General features: G+C 40.6%; 1 protein-coding gene across 7 annotated transcripts in view; it reads right to left on the minus strand.

Moving 5' to 3' along the window:
• Positions 1 to 1,741: 1,741 nt before the first annotated feature.
• The window catches only part of LOC115134701 (solute carrier family 35 member F5-like), a 41,467-nt gene continuing 31,143 nt past the window's right edge, over positions 1,742 to 12,065 (minus strand). For all 7 annotated transcript variants that reach the window (XM_029669038.2, XM_029669314.2, XM_029669225.2 and 4 more), the window contains 5 exons: positions 7,355 to 7,514; positions 6,375 to 6,465; positions 5,764 to 5,921; positions 5,313 to 5,413; positions 1,742 to 4,332 (listed from right to left, as the gene is read on the minus strand). In XM_029669038.2, coding sequence (XP_029524898.1) covers positions 5,332 to 5,413; positions 5,764 to 5,921; positions 6,375 to 6,465; positions 7,355 to 7,514 — 491 coding nt within the window. In that variant the 3' untranslated portion in view covers positions 1,742 to 4,332; positions 5,313 to 5,331. The remainder of the gene's footprint in view (positions 4,333 to 5,312; positions 5,414 to 5,763; positions 5,922 to 6,374; positions 6,466 to 7,354; positions 7,515 to 12,065) is intronic.

Genomic DNA, 12,065 nt, shown 5'->3' on the forward strand with positions numbered 1-12,065 from the left:
TCGTACACTACATGACCAAAAGTATGTGGCCACCTGCTTGTTGAACATCTCATTCCAAAATCATTGGAATTAATATTGAAATGCCCCCCCTTTACTGATTTAACAGCCTCCACTCTTCTGGGAAGGCTTTCTCAACAGTTTTTACCCCCAAGCCATAAGAGTCCTGAACAGATAATCAAATGGCTACCCGGACTATTTGCATTGTGTGCCCCCCCAACCCCTCTTTTTACACTGCTGCTACTCTCTGTTTATCATATATGCATGGTCACATTAACTATACATTCATGTACATACTACCTCAATCAGCCTGACTAACCGGTGTCTGTTTGTAGCCTCGCTACTGTATATAGCCTGTCTTTTTACTGTTGTTTTATTTCTTTACCTACCTATTGTTCACCTAATACCTTTTTTGCATTATTGGTTAGAGCCTGTAAGTAAGCATTTCACTGTATGAGCTACACCTGTTGTATTCAGCGCACGTGGATGGATTAGATTGGATTTGATAGTTTTTTTTGTTAACAGTAATATTAAAATGCCTAAGTTCTTGATTAATACCATATAATTTTATTTGATTTATTTAGTCAGGAGAAATCAGAGACTAGGGTCTCATTATTAAAGGTGCCCAAGCTGAGCAATACAACTGTAAAATTATGAAATAAAATAAACAAAAGTTACAACTTTCAACATTATTTTTTATTTAACTAGGCAAGTCAGTTAAGAACAAAGTCTTATTTACAATGAGGGCCGAGGAACAGTAGGTTAACTGCCTTGTTCAGGGATTCGTTCTAGCAACCTTTCGGTTACTGGCCCAACACTCTAACCACTAGGCTACCTGCCACCCCAAATTACTACCACAATTTCTTAATTCAGTCAAAACATATGCACCTCTCATTCAACACATCTAATACTAGTCTCAAATTGCCCTGGCAGCAACAAGGAATCAAGATGCAAGGAGTTCTGCAGGCTATTCCAAGATGAGTCGTCTTCCTCATGAAGGGAATGATGAAGCAATCATTGCGAGACAGAGGGAATGTTGGTCCTCAACTCGTGGCTCAGATACTTCTTTCAGGGTAAATGGGGTTAGCCCTGAGTTAGCCTGCCGCGGAGCAGGTTAGCTCTGAAGGATTCGTTGCCATATAAAAATGTCTAAAAGGTAAACCACTTTCGTGTCACCAGCTATCCCGAGTTAAAGTCAGTTGTCCAAAGTTAGCTCGCTATGACTCTTCTATCTTGTGTACAACACTCGTCCTGAGTTGAGCCTTGGGTCTTTTGTAGGCCGCCCTGTGTCCAATAACAGATACAGAACACCTCACACACAAAATTGAAAAGTGTGAACCAACACACACAACACAAAACTGTGGCTAACAAATCCTAAGCAACCTGCCATGTAGTGAGTACATGTTGTTTGAAGCACAGTAGACCAATATAACTACAGTAATTTAGCAGGTGTCAAAGCTGCTGGAAAACCTTCCTAGTGCATATGTGAATTTCAGGATGTGATGCTCATTTGAATTTCTTAGCTTTTCCAGCTTTTGACCAGTCAACATTTTTTGTGATTTTATTTAAATAGGTTTATATTTTAAGATCACAATAGTAAATGATATGGCAAAAATAAGTGTGTTCATTTAGGGAGAATGTGGGGATACCAGGACAAGAATCACGATTAAGACATCAGTCTTACAAAAGAAATTGCACTGGCGTCATGCCTACATTGAAAAGACAATTATGGCAGAGACAAGAATGAAAATACATCTTCACATAGTTTTAATAGTGCAGCATAACATTGAAAAGGGACTTACGGAACAACAAAGACAAAAGAAAGATTCACATTCACCCATTTATTATTATTTTTTTTTACATTGTTTTTGTGCATTATCCCAAGAATAAATAGAACATCGCTCAGAGATGCACAAAAACGATATAACATTCAAAATGGGTGAATCTTCACATCAAAAGAGCTTGTGATGATACAGTAAACTATGATAATCACACTTTTATAAATCAGCATACATCTTTTAAAAAGAGATCCATTAATAAAGGAAGGGACATTATCAAAACAAAATCTGATTGGACAAAGGAAAATAAAGTAAAAGTACCTGAGAAAAAAAAACTACTTTATACGATATATGCACATTCCGTAAGCACCATTGATTGTTTTTTATTTATTTTTGAAAACACACACATTTTAAAAACATGAGTTTTGAAAAAATTACAAACAATGCACTTATGTATCTGGCACCCTGCCCATCGATAAGAAACTCCATAAATGGATGATATGATCATTTGTTTCATATCTACATTTTAGCTTACCAATTATCATAGGATGTACAGTTCCAGAGTTCCTGTTTTTGCAAATATAAATAGACTACAGGAACCCCATGAATTAAACAACCAAATACATCTCACAGCTGATTTCCATTGTGCATTAATCACAGCTGATAGTGACAAAAGCTATTGGCTAAGGTATACGTTTTTTTTTTTTGACAATGTGAAAGTAAAAACTGAGTTAGACAAAGTTAAAGATGGCTCAAGGGGCTGAACTTTTTTTTTTTTTCCAGTTTTACAAAGCAAGTAATTACTTCCTGCAATTATCGCCAGTCATAAAATGTGTCCTATCCATACCGAGCACTGGGAAAACACTCCATAAAGTTCTGTACACAGGTTGACAGTCGATGGAAAAATATTGATAACATGCTCCTTGTCATGGTGTACATCAAGGGTTACAGAGACAAAAAAAACTAAAAATATATGCTTTTACTCATCAAATTAAATCAGCAGCAGAATAAGAGTGAGTGGGTGATTGATTTGCATTGTAGGTGCTGATCAAACAAAATGTGTCTAAAATACAATTGTTGGACATACAAACATTATCATGGCATAAATTTTACCATTAAACATAATTGTTGAAAGATAATCAAATCAGATAAAGTCTCCATTCATGGCTCCTAATGCCCACCGAGGAGTGGTAGAAATGATAAAACAGATCATTATTAGGTAATGGTCTCTATTAAGACTAAGGGAACTTAATTAGATGGTAAATAGTGCTTTTGTTAAACATACTGCAAAATCTATTTACTTGGTCTGTCTTAAATCCATGCCACCTTTTTTAGTGTCATAACATGTTAAGATTTACAAAAACAAATGGAGTAAAACATCTGAGAACATCTAAACTATTATTTGTATAGAAGGGTCACTATGTGAAATACAAACTAAAGTAACAATGTATTTGCATTTCATGGCGTAGTACAGTACTTACACCTGTTTGGAGATGGCATCTGTTTTCAGTTGAAAAGGCAGCAGCATTATAACTTTTGTATTGCAGCTTAGTTTAGTTGAGGGGTTAGTCTTAGTTCACATTAGAACGCATACAAACGTCTTTTCATCACAGATTTCCTTCATGATCCAGCATTGCCTGGCTGCCAGGGGCCAGAGATAGAGGGATGTAGAGTATGGGGGAGAAATCAAAGGCGGTAGTCAACAGCTGTGCTCAGCTCTCTTCTAATCTCAAACTTCAGATACTGCTTGTTCACAGTGATTCTGAGCAGGCACTGCACAAATGGACCTGTATTTAAAAAAAAGTGTCCTAGAGTAGCATTGCTGATATAGTGCAGGTCCTCTGTGTCCATATAATCATAGTCATTATGATCTAAAAGGCTAAACAAATCCTATATCAATACTCCTACTCTGAGACCATTTATGAATATGGACAGATCTGTAAATCGGATTCGTAAATCACCTACACAGCCTGATAATGAAGTACATGACCAACTTTTTCCACCCATACTATTTCTAGATTAACAGGTCTGAATTGTGCTTGCTCCAAACCCACACCTGTGAACAAGCAGTGAGGCTATAGAAAACCAACAAGAGGATACATCTACATTAGCCAACCAACAAGAGGATACATCTACATTAGCCAATCAGAGCACTTTTCCCCTCACAACAAAAACAATACCTTTGCTTTTCTCCTTATGGTCTGACTGAAGCCTCTGTCTCATTATTTAAACTTGTACTATTTCAAGTGGCCACATGACAGTATGAGCCATTGATAAAAGGCTGGCACTTTCAGTACTATAAAGTCCTTCTTTTTACACAACGAAATCCGACATAACAAAACACACTGCTATGTTTCTGTCCCCAGGTGGGTTTCCCCCGAGTCGCGTCAACGTTGTACAAAGGAAAAAGAGTTCATCTTGTAGAGATGGATCGGTCATCTCCACACTGCAGAGAATATATAGGTTGAATGAGAGGCACTGGGGGTAAGGTCTCTGTTTGGTCGTTTTGAGATTGTCACTTCACCTTCTGCGCGCTGCTCTGCGCTGTATTCACCATCTGGTGAGAGAAAGACACACATTTGAGGAGTATACCTAGTTTTCTCTATTGGAGACCAATATAAACAGACTCACCCAATGTACCGCACATTTTTCTGTAATGGACTTTACTCTGTTATAAAATGGGCGAGATGAGAGACAGCCATTTCGTGTGTCCGTTATTGACTCAAATGGATCACATTTTTCATCTTGCCGGTGGTTGGGCTGTTTGATGTCCCAAGAAGGGTACAAATGGATGTACTCCTACATTTTGATCATAATCATAAGTCATAATGTTTGCTATGGAAACCACAGACAGCCTTCAGCTGTCAAAACTGTAAATGTAAATGTAAAACCTAGTTACATCATTATCAGCATAAATCCAGCAGAACACTAGGACTTATCAGACAAATCCTGGATAAGCCTGGAACCTCAGAAGAGGATAAGAATAATATCCTTGGGTAGCTCTAATACAGCATTCACCAATGGCACATCTATGAGACACCATGTCTTCATTTACAATGTATCGAAAACTAATAACAGGGAAAACAAATAATATTATTTTTTTTCATGGTAAAATCCAGATTCTTTGGAGTGGGTGGGCGATGGTCTAATCTAAAATATTTACATTATGAACATCCTCTACGTCATGTCCTACCTCTCTCACTCGACACTATGTATAAACATTTAATAAAGTAGGCCTAGATAAATGCATAACAGATGCTCAAAGACAAACAAGTTGTGATTATAAGAAGCGAGTTAATCCAGTGTTTTCCTGATGATGTGGCAAATAGCATTGGACAAAAATAGATCATGTTTGTGTCTCTTATGCAGCTATTCATCAATACTGTAAATTGACCATTCTCTGTATACTACTTGATTGGAAACACTAGTTTGTAACTAACAGTTCTAAATAAAAATAAAAAACATTCATTATTATTTCACAGGTAACCTCAGATTGTAACAGGACGTAAAAAAACAGGAAGTTGGATATCTCCTTACCTTGTGATTGGCTAGTGCATCACAAGCAGAAGCTTTCATTGTCATGGGAGACGGTGTGTAAGGGAATAAGGCTTTCACACTGTTCGCAGTCTTCTGGCAATCTGACGGAAGAGGATTATCATGATCATAATCACTACCTGAATGGGAACAACTAGCATTCAGTTTAAAATTGAGGGCCATCACAATAATGCAAATAAATGAACGTCATAAAGGCAAACAAATTGAAATACAACGATCTCCACAAGCCTAAAAGTAACCAACGCTATCCATTGTCCTTGATTCAATGTCAGGGAAGATACTTTATAACAAAGATTTGGATAATATAAGAGTGATTCTGTGTGTGTGCGTACATGCATGTGTGTGTTTACAATTATTGTGAAAGTAAAACCTTGCAAAGCATCGGCCAAGTTAACAGCACAATACAAAGAGTAGCAAGTGGTTTCCCTAGTACCTTTGAATCCGGTGTTTCGAGCGGCATATAAAGGCAAACACTCTTCGTAGCGCCACCATAACAGGGTCCCAGTTGTTGTAGTGACATAACAGAGTGGCGATGAAGAAGGAGAGGAATACGGGAACCGCTCCAGCGAAAAACAGCCAGGAGAAACGCACCTGGGGACAGAAACATAGCAGTGATAGCTGCTTAAATAGCACATTTATAGATGGAAGGGCCAGTTGCCTAACAATGGGTCAGAAACATTATCCAATACTTGCAATGAACTTACACTTTTAAGAAAAGCTACAGGTATAGCAATCCCAACCATCTCAGGACTGATTTATAGAAGAGTAGTGCATTGTCTTGACATCTCAACTTTTTAAACTTTTGCCACACAAACATATATGCTAATTTGAAACTTAGCATATACAGACAAAGCTCTCTCATCACATTGCTAGGTGATGCCCTGTCACAAAACAGAATTACGCTAAGTGGCATGTGACATAGCATCCATCACAACCCAGTCCCACTATTAGACCAATGAACCATTTTTACACAACACCTTTGGTAGACCAGTTATGCGTGTGACGGCAACATGTGTGTCCGGCAATAATAGTGCCCCCTCTTACCTTCTGCATACATATGTCTGCTATGATGGAGAGTGGGATAGTGAGGCTGAGGGCCAGTGTGCCTATTAGGGAGGAGGTGAGAAAGCAGCCCCTATGGAAAGAAGTAACAGACAACATTATAAAGAACACGAGCAATTCAATCATATGCTAGCTTTAAGCAATAAATCAAATGTTTATCACTCGGGCACAACTCTGCATAACATCCTATAGCAGTCTTCAACCTTTTCTTGGCCAGGGACCCCTTCCCAGGCACACCGGCGAACCACATACCCTAGCAAAAATAAAACATTCCCGCATCTTGTCTTATCAGGTGAAATGAGCAGAGGGGTGGCAGGGTAGCCTAGTGGTTAGAGCGTTGGACTAGTAACCGGAAGGTTGCAAGTTCAAACCCCCGAGCTGACAAGGTACAAATCTGTCGCTCTGCCCCTGAACAGACAGTTAACCCGCAGTTCCTAGGCCGTCATTGAAAATAAGAATTTGTTCTTAACTGACTTTCCTAGTTAAATAAAGATAAAATAAAATACAAATTTGGTAGATCATTTTGACCTCCAGTCCCCACATTATAATCAAAACTCTAACAGCCTATTTGTAAGAAAGGTAACTCCAAACACATTTTCGCTAAGAGCAGCTGTTTAGCTGGTTAAACAAAGCCCATGTGAAATATTCTAGTGAGTGTAATAGGCTCCAATTGGGGGCCCCAAGGGCTCTCTTGTGGGCCGCAGACCCCCGGTTGAATACCCCATGGGGCCGAATCTTAACTCGAGATCTGTCCGGGTAACTCTAATTTTCGTGAATATCTCCCATTGAAATCGATGCATGATTTACATGCAAGGCCAATTTATGCACACAAATATCAAGTTTGGATTAAAGAAACAGGTTTTTGAACCGTGTGTGTTTCCACACAGTGTGAATAGCAGAGCAGACAAGGTGTAGTACACATAATATGTGGCCGTTCCATCCATCCATCAACCGACACGCACCAGAGCCAGAGGAACTCGGAGAGCACGGTACCGATGAGGCCGTTGATGAGGATGTAGATCCACACTAGCTTGCTGGGCAGCTCAAAGGCCTCGAAGCCTGTGTAGTGAAGCACAAGGAACCCTGGCCACAGGAGGAGCAGGTTGAACAAACCCACAAACCCTAAGAGATACAGATAACAGAAAATAACAACTATATTACTACTTATATGTTATTAACATTTATCACTATTCACAGGTAAAAATGTTACAAGTTACATATTACTAACATTCAATAATATAATTAGGGATGCCATAGGATTTTTTTTTAAGTATCTAGTTAATCACATGCTTTTCTGTGCGATTAACTCCATCAATCTCTTTTTTTTAATTGTTCAAATTTGAACCTAATTAAAGAATATATATATATATATATATATTTAACATCCCATTGAGTTGCATTCGGAAAGTATTCAGACCCCTTGACTTTTTCCATACTTTGCTTGACTATTTAATAAATGTTAGAATTGTTTTATTTATTTTTTATTTCACCTTTATTTAACCAGGTAGGCAAGTTGAGAACAAGTTCTCATTTACAACTGCGACCTGGCCAAGATAAAGCAAAGCAGTTCGACACATATAACAACACAGAGTTACACATGGAGTAAAGCAAACATACAGTCAATAATATAGTAGAAAAATAAGTCTATATACAATGTGAGCAAATGAGGTGAGATAAGGGAGGTAAAAGGCAATAAATAGGCCATGGTGGCGAAGTAAATACAATATAGCAATTAAAACACTGGAATGGCAGATTTGACAGTAGATGAGTGTGCAAAGTAGAAATAGAAATACTGAGGTGCAAAGGAGCAAAATAAATAAATACAATAGGGGAAGAGGTAGTTGTTTGGGCTATTTATAGATGGGCTATGTACAGGTGCAGTGATCTGTGAGCTGCTCTGACAGCTGGTGCTTAAAGCTAGTGAGGGAGATAAGTGTTTCCAGTTTCAGAGATTTTTGTAGTTCGTTCCAGTCATTGGCAGCAGAAAACTGGAAGGAGAGGCGGCCAAAGGAGGAATTGGCTTTGGGGGTGACAAGTGAGATTTACCTGCTGGAATGTGTGCTACGGGTGGGTGCAGCTATGGTGATCAGCGAGCAGAGATAAGACGGGACTTTACCTAGCAGGGTCTTGTAGATGACCTGGAGCCAGTGGGTTTGGCGACGAGTATGAAGCGAGGGCCAGCCAACGAGAGTGTACAGGTCGCAGTGGTGGGTAGTATATGGAGCTTTGGTGACAAAACAGATGGCACTGTGATAGACCGCATCCAATTTGTTGAGTAGGGTGTTGGAAGCTATTTTGTAAATGACATCGCCAAAGTCGAGGATCGGTAAGATGGTCAGTTTGGCAGCATGAGTGAAGGATGCTTTGTTGGGAAATAGGAAGCCAATTCTAGATTTAACTTTGAATTGGAGATGTTTTATGTGAGTCTGGAAGGAGAGTTTACAGTCTAACCAGACACCTAGGTATTTGTAGTTGTCCACATATTCTAAGTCAGAACCGTCCAGAATAGTGATGCTGGACAGGCGGGCAGGTGCAGGCAGGTTGAAGAGCATGCATTTAGTTTTACTTGTATTTAACAGCAGTTGGAGGCCACGGAAGGAGAGTTGTAATGGCACTGAAGCTCGTCTGGAGTGTCCAAAAAAGGGCCAGAAGTATACCGAATGGTGTCGTCTGCGTAGAGGTGGATTAGAGACACACTGAACTCTGTTGGAGAAGTAGTTGGTGAACCAGGCGAGGCAATCATTTGAGAAACCAAGGGTGTTGAGTCTGCCGATGAGGATGTGGTGATTGACAGAGTCGAAAGCCTAGGCCAGGTCAATGAATACGGCTGCACAGTATTGTTTCTTATCGATGGCGATTAATGTATCGTTTAGAACGTTGAGCGTGGCTGAAGTGCACCCATGACCAGCTCTGAAACCAGATTGCATAGCGGAGAAGGTATGGTGGGATTCGAAATGGTCGATGATCTGTTTGTTAACTTGGCTTTCGAAGACCTTAGAAAGGCAGGGTAGGATAGATATAGGTCTGTAGCAGTTTGGGCTAAGAGTGTCCCCCCCTTTGAAGAGGGGGATGACCGCAGCTGCTTTCCAATCTTTGGGAATCTCAGACGTCAGAGGTTCAACAGGCTAAGCTTGATGCCCTCAATCTCACACAAATTATCAGGGGTTGAAACAATTTCGGGGGTCGTTGGGGGTTGCAACAATTTTGGCAGATCATTTTTAGAAAGAAAGGGTCCAGATTGTCTAGCCCGGTGATTTGTGGGGGTCCAGATTTTTCCGCTCTTTCAGAACATCAACTGACTGGATTTGGGAGAAGGAGAAGTGGGGAAGTCTTGGGCAAGTTGCTGTGGGGGGGGCAGTACTGTTGACCGGGGTAGGGGTGGCCAGGTGGAAAGCATGGCCAGCCGTAGAAAAATGCTTATCGAAACTCTCAATTATAGTGGATTTATCAGTGGTGACAGAGTTTCCTATCCTCAGTGCAGTGGGCAGCTGGGAAGAGGTGCTCTTATTCTCCATGGACTTTACAATGTTCCACAACGTTTTTGAGTTTGTGTTGCAGGAAGCAAATTTCTGCTTGAAAAAGCTAGCCTTGGCTTTTCTTACTGACCTGTGTATATTGGTTTCTAACGTCCCTAAAAAGTTGCATTTCACGGGGGCTGTTCGATGCTAATGCAGAACGCCACAGGATGTTTTTGTGTTGGTTAACTAGTTGCTCCTACCCTCTACTTTTTTGAACATTTTGTTAAAAATCGCGCAACATTTCAGCGCCCTGCTACTCATGCCAGGAATATAGTACGTTCATATGGTTAGAATGTGTGGATAGGAAACCCTCGGACGTTTTTAAAACTGGTTAAATCACGACTGTGGCTATAACATAACGTGCGTTACATCGGAAAGCGCAGGAAAACCTGATCACAGAAAATGGAAATAAATATCCTTGCGCCACTTCCAGCAATTGTTAACAGTGAGCCGAATTAGATAAGACCGAGCATTCAACTCCCACAGCATCCCCATGTTGTCTAGAGTCTTGTGAATTGAATCATCTTTGATTCTTGGTTGAACCGAAACAGGGGCACCACTTACCTCCGGTCTCCGCCCAGATCATTCCGGAAGAGCTCTCTCGTGAAATTTTTTCCAAGACGACAGCTAATGATTTTTACATCGCCTACGGATGATTTTTATCGCTTATTAACGTTTACTAATACCTAAAGTAGCATTACAAACGTATTTCGAAGTGTTTTGTGAAAGTTTATCGTCTACTTTTTGAATTAAAAAAATGACGTTACGTTGTGAAATCGCTGTTTTTTTTGTTTATCACACAGTCTACATATAACGATATCTTGGCTTTATAAATCAAATCAAATCAATCAAATTAAATTTTATTTGTCACATACACATGGTTAGCAGATGTTAATGCGAGTGTAGCGAAATCGAAATGCGAAATGCTTGTGCTTCTAGTTCCGACAATGCAGTGATAACCAACAAGTAATCTAACTAACAATTCCAAAACTACTGTCTTATACACAGTGTAAGGGGATAAGGAATATGTACATAAGGATATATGAATGAGTGATGGTACAGAGCAGCATACAGTAGATGGTATCGAGTACAGTATATACATATGAGATGAGTATGTAGACAAAGTAAACAAAGTGGCATAGTTAAAGTGGCTAGTGACATAAGAATGCAGTCGATGATCTAGAGTACAGTATATACATATGCATATGAGATGAATAATGTAGGGTAAGTAACATTATATAAGGTAGCATTGTTTAAAGTGGCTAGTGATATATTTACATCATTTCCCATTATTAAAGTGGCTGGAGTTGGGTCAGTGTCAATGACAGTGTGTTGGCAGCAGCCACTCAATGTTAGTGGTGGCTGTTTAACAGTCTGATGGCCTTGAGATAGAAGCTGTTTTTCAGTCTCTCGGTCCCAGCTTTGATGCACCTGTACTGACCTCGCCTTCTGGATGATAGCGGGGTGAACAGGCAGTGGTTCGGGTGGTTGATGTCCTTGATGATCTTTATGGCCTTCCTGTAACATCGGGTGGTGTAGGTGTCCTGGAGGGCAGGTAGTTTGCCCCGGTGATGCGTTGTGCAGACCTCACTACCCTCTGGAGAGCCTTACGGTTGAGGGCGGAGCAGTTGCCGTACCAGACGGTGATACAGCCCGCCAGGATGCTCTCGATTGTGCATCTGTAGAAGTTTGTGAGTGCTTTTGGTGACAAGCCGAATTTCTTCAGCCTCCTGAGGTTGAAGAGGCGCTGCTGCGCCTTCTTCACGACGCTGTCAGTGTGAGTGGACCAATTCAGTTTGTCTGTGATGTGTATGCCGAGGAACTTAAAACTTGCTACCCTCTCCACTACTGATCCATCGATGTGGATAGGGGGTGTTCCCTCTGCTGTTTCCTGAAGTCCACAATCATCTCCTTAGTTTTGTTGACGTTGAGTGTGAGGTTATTTTCCTGACACCACACTCCGAGGGCCCTCACCTCCTCCCTGTAGGCCGTCTCGTCGTTGTTGGTAATCAAGCCTACCACTGTTGTGTCGTCCGCAAACTTGATGATTGAGTTGGAGGCGTGCATGGCCACGCAGTCGTGGGTGAACAGGGAGTACAGGAGAGGGCTCAGAACGCACCCTTGTGGGGCCCCGTGTTGAGGATCAGCGGGAGGA

This window comes from Oncorhynchus nerka, linkage group LG1, assembly GCF_034236695.1.
Source record: "Oncorhynchus nerka isolate Pitt River linkage group LG1, Oner_Uvic_2.0, whole genome shotgun sequence".
NCBI classification, from domain to species: Eukaryota; Metazoa; Chordata; class Actinopteri; order Salmoniformes; family Salmonidae; genus Oncorhynchus; species Oncorhynchus nerka.